The sequence below is a fragment of the Lissotriton vulgaris genome, chromosome 7 (assembly GCF_964263255.1).
Source record: "Lissotriton vulgaris chromosome 7, aLisVul1.2, whole genome shotgun sequence".
NCBI classification, from domain to species: domain Eukaryota; kingdom Metazoa; phylum Chordata; class Amphibia; order Caudata; family Salamandridae; genus Lissotriton; species Lissotriton vulgaris.
In genome coordinates, this window is record NC_141695.1 from 217636513 (window position 1) to 217645690 (window position 9178).

The window sequence follows — 9178 nt, forward strand, 5'->3', positions numbered from 1 at the left end:
TGTACCAGCACTTCTCTGTGGCACATGTGTACTCTCGGATAGTAAGTACCTGCACGTCTGGCAGTGGTGCAGTACTTTCAATGGGATAGTACTGGCACTTCTCTGAAGCAAACAGGTACTCTCGAATAGTGAGTACCTGCACGTCTGGAAGATGCAGCAAACAGGTACTTTCGGATAGTGAGTACCTGCATGCCTGGCAGTGGGGCAGTACTTTCAATGGGAGAGTACTAGCACTTCTATGTGGCAAACATGTACTCTTGGATAGTGAGTACCTGGAAGTCTGGCAGAGGTGCAGTACTTTCCCTCTCTCGCTGCTTCTTTCTCTTTCCCTTCTCTCACTGCTTCTTTCTCTTTCCCTTCTCTCTCTGCATCTCTCTTTCCCTCTCTCGCTGCTTCTCTCTCTTTCCTCTCTCGATGCTTCTCTCTCTTTCCTCTCGCTGCTTCTTTCTCTTTCCCTTCTCTCGCTGCTTCTCTCTCTTTCCCTCTCTCGCTGCTTCTCTCTCTTTCCTCTCTCGATGCTTCTCTCTCTTTCCTCTCGCTGCTTCTCTCTCTTTCCCTCTCTCGCTGCTCCTCTCTCTCTTGCTGCTTCTTCCTCTTTGCCTTCCCTCTTTCCCTCTCTCGCTGCTTCTTCCTCGTTCCCTTCTCTCGCTGCTTCTTTCCCTCTCTCGCTGCTTCTCTCTCTTTCCCTTCGCTCTCTGCATCTCTCTTTCCCTCTCTCGCTCCTTCTCACTTTCCCTTCTCTCGCTTCTTCTCTCTTTCCTGCTTTCGCTGCTTCTTCCTCTTTCCCTTCTCTTGCTGCTTCTCTCTCTTTCCCTCTTCTTCTTTCTTTTCTCTCGCTGCTTCTCTCTTTCCTTCTCTCTCTTTTCCCTCTCTCGCTGCTTCTCTCTCTTTCCCTTCTCTCGCTGCTCTGCTTCTCTCTCTTTCCCTCTCTCGCTGCTTCCCCCTCTTTCCCGCTGCTTCCCCTCTTTCCCGCTCTCTTTCCCTCTTCCTCTTTCGATTCTTTCGCTGCTTCTCTCTCTTTCCCTCTCTCGCACGTCTCCCTCTTTCCCTCTCTAGCTGCTTCTCTCTCCCCCACCCCCCCCTTCCTGGTGGCGCCCACCTGTCCCCGCCCTCCTCTCCCTGGTGACAGATTAGCCTGGGGCTCCTCGCCTGGAATGATCCGCCCCTCCGCTGGCATCCGTCCTCTTCTGTAAACTTCTGGCTCCTTCCAGGGGCCGCGGCACGGGTTATATAAGGAGGAGCGGAGGCGCCTGGCGGACAAGGACTGCAAGAGGCGCTAGAGAAGCTCCCGCTCTGACACCGGAAAACCCGCGACCCTCGCACCAAACGCCATGGACATCACCATCAGCCACCCCTGGATGCGGCGCCCCTGGTTCCCGGCCCCCCTCTTCCCCAGCCGCCTCTTTGACCAGCGCTTCGGCGAGGGGCTCCTGGACACCGACCTCCTCCCCGGCTTCTCGGGCAGCGTCTTCCCCTATGCCCGGACCCCCAGCCTGCCCCTCCCGCTGGAGACCGGCCTCTCCGAGGTAAGTCGCTTGTGGAGTGCAGTGACCGCAGAACCTGTCTCTGCGTAGAGGCGGGCAGCCGTGGCAGGGGCATTAACCCACCGAGGTAGCTGATGAGAGTGCATACCCCGCATAGGTCTGCTTCGGAGTATTCATTGTAACCTGGGCTGGATTGGTTTGCCTGCTTGCAGTTTATTCCTGGTTCGGTGCACCAGGTTGAGGGCTCTTCGGCAACTCACGGATGTGTCTAGATCGCTGTGCTATCTGTGTGTCTAGGATGCTATATGGTGAAACACTTAAAATAACATCGTTTCTAGGCTCCTTGAAGCTGCAGTCATTGAGCGACGCTACGTTCAGATATTGGTAGGAGGTTGCTGCAACATTTGTCTAATGCGGGGGCTAAGTATACTCCACTCCAACGTGTACTGCAGTGGGAAGACCAATCAACAGCAGGGGTGAACATGCGCTCTTTAACTTGAGCAGTTACGAGAAGGAGCCGCGTTAACCCTCTGAGTTACCTCACAACATTGGAAGCTGGGGCCTGCCCATGATACTGACTCTGCCCCAGCCCTGCGATAGTTTCAGCGGTTCTGGCCTATTGATTGTCCTTCGGATGCCTATTGTCCTATTTTAACTTTTTTGCATATTTTATATAGCCCGAACTCGACACGAAGGTATTGGAGCGCTTTACATGAGCACCGTATTTACATTACACATTCAGGCACGGGGAGATGAGGTGATTTGCCCAGAATCACAACATGTGGACGCGACCTTGAGGCTCGAGCCCTGGTTTCCAGGACCAGCATCGGACGTTTATACTGACGGACCACATCCTCCCATTCGCAGACACTCTCGGGGCTTAAAGAATGGTTGCACTACTTACAATAAAGACGATGCTTGTGCTCACGTCGGTCTGGTGCCCCAGTGTATTATGGTGCCCACTTGTCGAGCTTGTGGTCATAGATTCCTGTCGCAGCGCAGCCTTTCATCCTTCCGAGGTGGATAAAAGTGCGGCACTGGGGGGCACATGCAGAATCTACTCCGAGGGTCGGTGCTCGTGCAGTGGCGCCCTGCTGTGGCCTGTTGATGCACAGATATAGATGTAAAGGCGTCCAGGGGCGAAGCGTTGGTCCGGCTGGCAGCCCTGGGCCGCGTGTTTATTGTTGACATGCACTGCTCGAGCTTTCTGGAAGGGGCGGAGACCCGAGGGTGCCGGGGCGGCGGGAAATTAAAATACTTGGGGGAACCTTCTAGAAGTAGCTGGGCTGGTGAGACAGAACGAGGGTGGCGGGGGCAGGCGGAAAGAGAGAGAGAAACAAAAAGGGAGACGTGGAGGGCGGGGGTCTCCAAAGAGGGGGCGGACACAAAACCAATAATACCCTTAGATCGGGGTCATCCCTGGGTGCGCGGATCCGTGGCGAGAGCTCACCCTGTGCTTCTGAGCCTGTGTGTCCTCGAATGACCCAGTAGAGCAGCCGGTGTTGTGCACGGCTGTTCTTGCTTTGGTTGTGTCCTTGTGTGATCACTTGTACACATAGGTGGGCGCGTCACACACCCCCTGGCAGCGAGCGGTCCGTCTGTGTGCACCTCTTTGATGATCCGTGTCTGTGGGCGTGACACCCGAGCGGGGGTGTCTCCCCTGTAGATCTGCGTGTGCCTCTGTTCACCTGTTGAGGTGTCGGAAATTGTAGATCTGCGTGTGCCTATGTTCACCTGTTGAGGTGTCGGAAATGTGATTGGGGGGGGGGGGGGGGAGGGGGGTCTGTAGGCGCCTCTGAGCGCCTATAGCTCTGACTCTTGTATTTTGTGAGACGAGGCGTGGATGTGTTTTCTCGGCTGGGGGCGTGTTACTTCGGTCTTATTTAGGTTTGTGACAGCCTGGCTCCTCCTGTGCTCCAGTTGGTTCTTGTGTGTTGTACAAAGCTGTCGCACGCCTGTGGGTGTGGCACAGAGCCCGGGTGTGTCCTTTCACTCAAAGCGTGTGTGCCAGATTTACAAGCGTGTGGGTGCGTTGCTGACCGTCTGTGTTTGTTTATGTTTGCTGTTTTTATAGCGCGAACTGGACCTAAAGGTATTGAAGCGCTTTCAATTAGCAAGTTACATTACACAAGGGCAAGTTATTTTAGAAACCAGGGGCTGACCCCAACGAGCTCAACAACCTTGCGTTCCTTGCTAAAACATTGCAGAACTGCGTTCTCCAGCAACTTAACAAACACATTGATGACTTCAACCTCCTTGACACCTTTCAGTCGGGTTTCGGGAAAGGTTGTAGCACTGAAAAAGCAATGCTCAATTTTGCAGACAATATCCACATAGCCTTAGATGACGTGATGCCTGCATCCTCATCGACTTATCAGCGGCATTTGACACAGTAAACCCTCTGCTGTTACTTGAGACTCTGAAGAGGCGCTCTGGCATTAATGGCACAGTACTAGAATGGTTCACTTCCTTCCTTCAGCACAGTTTGCAACAGATTAAAATCAACTCCTGCCCCTCTGTACCAACACGAGTCAAACTTGGAGTCCTGCAAGGATCGATTCTCTCTTCATAGAACCCCTTGCAATAATTTTGAAACAAGCAGGGGTTCGTTACCACCTATTTGCTGATGACACACAAATATACTACAAAATCAAATCGCCCAGTGACGTCTGACACCTCAATGTCACGCTAACCAAGATCCAAACCTGGTTTAACACAAACCACTTAAAACTGAACCGGACAAAAATTAATACTGTTCTCTCCGAAAAGTAAACACCAACCAATTCAAGTCTGGCTCAAGGAGCTTGATGCTCCAAACTACTCCCTCGTTCTATCCGACTCAGTAAAGTCTCCAGGCATTACCCTGGACAAGAACTTGTCAATGAAGAACCACATCAAAAACTCTGCAAAAAGTGCACTTTACTCTCTAAAACACCTGAAGAAAATGAAATCTTACATTCCTCAAGATGATATTATGACAATTATACAATCCCTAGTCCTTTTGAAACGACTATGGAAACGCCATCCTAACAGGGTCACCAAAAGCTCACCTAGCCCCGCTAAGGTCAGTCCTTAACATGGCAGACCAACTCATAACTTGTGTAAAAAGATTTGAACACATCTCACCAACCCTCAACGCCCTCAACTGACTTCCCATGGAAGGTAGATGTACTTACAAACTGGCCTGCATCACACACAAGGCCCTTCACACCCAATCCCCAAACTACCTAAACAGCAAACTAGTAAAAGCAGGAAAATCCAGAACTCTGAGAAGCACCAACTCTCTTCTTTTCATCCCTCCGAAACTGAAAAAGAAAACGACTCAGTGCCGGTCCTTTTCTGGCAACGTACCCATGATGTGGATCGCACTCCCTATTGACCTCAGATGCAACCTCTCCTTCTCTTGCTTCAAAAAGGACCTGAAACTCTCTCCTCAACCAATACTCTACCGACCAAGGGAACCATCCTAGGCATCAATAACCTAATGGACTCCCCACTCACTTTGACCTTCAAGGATGGGGGTTCTCTTTCTGTGCCTGCCACCTGCGTCCGTCTCCCCTCACTGGATACATAAGTATTATGTCTTTGCGTTTATCTTTATGCATCCTCATGTCCTGCAATGTTATGCAATCTTTTCTTCTCCTCTGATACCCACGGGCCTAGCTAGCGCTATATAAAACTTTATAAATAAAGTTATTGGTAGGCGCAGGGAGATGGAAGTGATTTGCCCAGAAACGCAGGATGTCACAGAGACTCGAATCCGGTTCCAAATTTGGTAGCTCTGGTCGTTACGCCACATTGTCCCCTCTTCATTTATAACACCCGCGCTGTTTATTTGCGCAGATTTGACAAAGTGATTTCTCCCATGTCAGCTCGTTGTGGTTTCTCCCACAGCATATTTACGGCCCACGCTCTGTGTCCTGTATGCAGCGGCAGCACATGCAGTTTGTCCTTACCTACAGAGTATACTCGGCTCGCACGCACACCTATACTCCTTTCCTACAGCATATGCTCACGCTCATTAACGTACTCCTTTCCTACAGGGAGCTCTCAGCTCACACTCACGTATACTCCTTTCCCACGCCTGCTCTAAGCTCACATGCGTGTGTTCTCATGCAGTCCGCTCCCATGGTTCCCTTCCCTACATAATACTGTGAACCTCGGCACACACCTGTTCTACCTTCCTACAGTATACTCCTACTTCGCTCCCACAGGTGTAACATTTGCTCTACAGGGTAGTCTCATCTCAAATTCACGCGCGTTCTCAGTTCCTGTAGGGTACTCTCATTTCACGTCCACACGTGCTAGCCATTATTCTCGGCTCATGCCTGCACGTGCTTTCGTTGCTTACAGATGCTTTCAAGTCACACGTCTTTGTTCTTCTCCCTCAGGTGAAGCTGGATAAGGACAAGTTCTCCGTGCACCTGGATGTGAAACACTTCTCACCAGAGGAGATCAACGTTAAAGTGATCGGAGACTGCGTGGAGGTGCACGCCAAGCATGAGGAGAGACAGGTGAGGCTCAATGTAGAGTTCATGGGTCACAGTCAGGTGTTTGGGACCACTGGGGCACTATACATCCTGTGCACACCAGCATATGTACCCACTGTGCAGTCTTGGGTCCCTAGTAACCTGCAGGAGAAGCCTTCAGCTGATGTGACATGCCTCGCCCCAGCATGAGGGGTGGGTGGGGGGGTGCCAATACCATACAAAGGAGTGCATCTCTCCCCTTGAGAGGGGGTGGACTCGGAGCCAAGGGGGGCATTGGCTTGGATTTTCTTTTCCATACCCTCACCATCTGCTATCAGACTTTAGTTTTCTCCTGTTAGTGAGGGGTTGGTCTTTACTAGTGATGACGAGGAGGCCCCAGCTGATGGCCATTTTATCCTGACTTCCAGGCCTTGGGTATTGCTTCCAATCTGGGCCCGCGCTCTCCTGCGCAAGTCTAGCTTTGCCACCGCTCTTGGGTGAGGGAAGGGTGCTCTTGTGCAGTTAATGAGCATGCAGTTGGTGTTGGGTCTCTCTATCGGGATTCTTCATTACAGGAGTTCTAGGGATATTGGTGAGGAGGGCTGGCGGTCTTGAGGCTCTGGAGTGAGGGCAGTCTCTACCCATACCCGTGATCACCTGAATCCTAGAGCTAGAGGCGACATCAGTGGTTATGTTGAATGTGGAGGCAAGATCCATTGCTTCCTTTGTGGACATGGTGGCTTTTGTTCTTTTGGGTCTCTGCGCCTGTGTTGGGAGGGAGGTTGTGTTCCAACTGAGCCATTGGGTCTTGGGCCTTGAGTGATTAGATTTGGCGGATGGGGGTGTCGGATGTGGATGATGAAGGGATTTTCTGAGTGGGGTGAGGTTTCGGAAAGGCCCAGAATTACCATTTCTAACTGGCTTTCGAGCAGGGCCAGTTCGTCTTTACGTAGGGAAGGGAAGAGGAGTCTCGGGAGGGTGTTACGGCTCTTTTGTAACAGGGGAACAAAGATGGCTGATTCTGGTCTTCCCTCCCAGCTCCCCTGGGGAAGGAGGGGATGGGCATGAATACAGATTTAGAGAGACTGCACTTGCGGCAGGCTGTGGAAAGTTGGGGACATGCCATAAGAGCGATGCTGGTTGCTCCTCACCTGTACTCACCCTCTTCATTCTCCCTCCCCTGCAGGACGAGCACGGCTTCATCTCACGAGAGTTCCATCGCCGCTACACCATCCCCAAGGTAGTGAACCATGCGGCCATCACCAGCGCGCTCTCACCCGATGGCATCCTGTCCATCGAGGCGCCCACGGCGGAGGCCAAGAAGCCAGAAGAGCGGACCATCCCCATTGTGTGCCAGGACAAGCCCGCTGTGGCTGGGAAGTGAGCCCGGGAGGAGCTCCGGTGCCGTGCCTGGTTTGTGCCCCCTTCGGCAGATGCTAAGCTGACCTTGGATACTAGGATGAGAGGCCACCTTCGAGGGGGACAGTCCACAAAACAAACATTGACATTTCTCTATAGACTATTGCTTGTGAACGGCTGGCCAGGCTTGGCGAAGTTTGTGACTGACCCTTTTGAGGCTCCACTGGCCTTTAGGGAGCAGCAGCAGCCCTGGGTGAACCTTACTACTGCCCTACGGGTCATTCAGCCCGTCCCCAAGTACATCATCTGCACTTGTTTTGTGCCGTTCTCCCCCAACCCTCGACTTTGGCAGACTGGCTTTAGAGAAAACAAACTCGTGCCTGTCCATCTCTGGCAACGTACCTAGGATGTGGAACGCACTCCCGATTGAACTCAGATGCAACCCCTCCTTTTCTTGCTTCAAAAAGGACCTAAAACTCCTTCTCCTCAACCAATACTTTCCCGACCAAGTCACCCATCCTAGACATCAATAACATAATGGACTCCCTCCTCACTTTGACCTTCAAGGATATCTGACTGTGTCAACCCCCTGCGTCTCTATCCCCTCACTGGATATATAAGTATTCCCCTCACACGATCCATAAGTATTATGTTTTTGCTTATATCTTTATGCATCCTCATATCCTGCAATGTTGTGCAATCTTTCTTTTCCTTTGTGTATGTAAAGCGCTTTGATAGCTACGGGTCTAGCTAGAGCTATATAAAACTTTATATATAAATAACAAAAAAATAAGTGCGCCCCTTCCTTTCTCCCGCCAACTTGCGTTGAACTCTCCTTAGATGTCCGCCCCAGGACCCCCTGCTCGAGCAGCGTTGTTGGTTCAGACCCACTAGAAGCAGGGAAGACTGCTGAGATCAGGGGCCGCCCCACACGCCTGTAGGGCCCAGAAACAGATTAACACTAGCCTTGAGAACATTACAATCTGGGGACCGTACACACACATTACAGGACCCCGGGAAAATGCTGCCTCTGTGCCCGGCCTGCTTCTATGCACTCTTTCCAATCAATTTTGTGTGTTTTTGTTTCTATTCAGTGCTTTGTAACAAGTACAACGGTGCTGTGTACATTAAAGAAATAAAGTGGGGCCTGGTTTGAAAAACTGATCTCGGCGTGTTGTCTGCTGGATGTACTTCCAGGGGGCCAGGTTTAATCGCAGGGCGGGCGGGTGTGGGGGTGATAGGGGGTTGGTAGGCAGGGTTCAGTAGTTCGGGACTTCTTTTTCCGGAGAGGGAGGTAACTGAACATGGTTTTTCACCTTTGGATCTGCACAGGCCGGGCCCCAGGACATAGCTGAGGCTGCCTTTCAAAATCCCGGACTGGCTTCTCCAGCCCTAGACTTTAGGACATGACTCCCCAAGACAGTGGCCCGAATGCTTCAAAGGGTTCTGATCCGTCACTCCCTACCGGTCGAGGTAGATGCAATTAACATAAACTGGAGCCTGGTGTAACATCCACCACCACAGCAAACAAAAGAGATGCTTTTCACCTGTCAGAGCAGCTTTTTATGGAAAATTAAAGCAAGACCTTTATTTACCATCTCACCCTGTGGGGGCTCCAAGCAGAGAGGGGTCTCCTTCAAGCATGCTTTTGCTTTGCAAGGATCCTTAGGAGACCATAACCTTTAGTTTAACATCACACCCCAAGCTGTGTAGCCTTCCCTAGAACTCCACCCGCATTCTGCCTCTGTAAGGATCCCTAGGCAGAGGAGACCTTTCTTTCATCATCACACCCCAGGCTGAGGAGCCCGGGGCAGAGGGGACCTTTCTTTCATCATCACACCCCAGGCTCTCAGGAACCCTAGGCAG

At 51.6% G+C, this 9178-nt stretch overlaps 1 protein-coding gene across 1 annotated transcript; it reads left to right on the plus strand.

Moving 5' to 3' along the window:
• Positions 1–1169: 1169 nt before the first annotated feature.
• LOC147701242 (alpha-crystallin B chain-like) lies at positions 1170–8476 on the plus strand. Its single transcript, XM_086929985.1, has 3 exons — positions 1170–1526; positions 5876–5998; positions 7140–8476. Exons 1-3 carry the CDS (start codon positions 1332–1334, stop codon positions 7335–7337), a joined length of 516 nt encoding a protein of 171 aa, XP_086786111.1. The 5' UTR covers positions 1170–1331; the 3' UTR covers positions 7338–8476.
• Positions 8477–9178: the final 702 nt, after the last annotated feature.

Bases quoted from the DNA above. Each gene is read 5' to 3' on its own strand.
- LOC147701242 (XM_086929985.1), top strand. From the start codon at position 1,332: ATGGACATCACCATCAGCCACCCCTGGATGCGGCGCCCCTGGTTCCCG. The intron at 1,527-5,875 runs GTAAGTCGCTTG...CTTCTCCCTCAG, and splicing joins TGGAGACCGGCCTCTCCGAG to GTGAAGCTGGATAAGGACAA. The intron at 5,999-7,139 runs GTGAGGCTCAAT...CCTCCCCTGCAG, and splicing joins CCAAGCATGAGGAGAGACAG to GACGAGCACGGCTTCATCTC.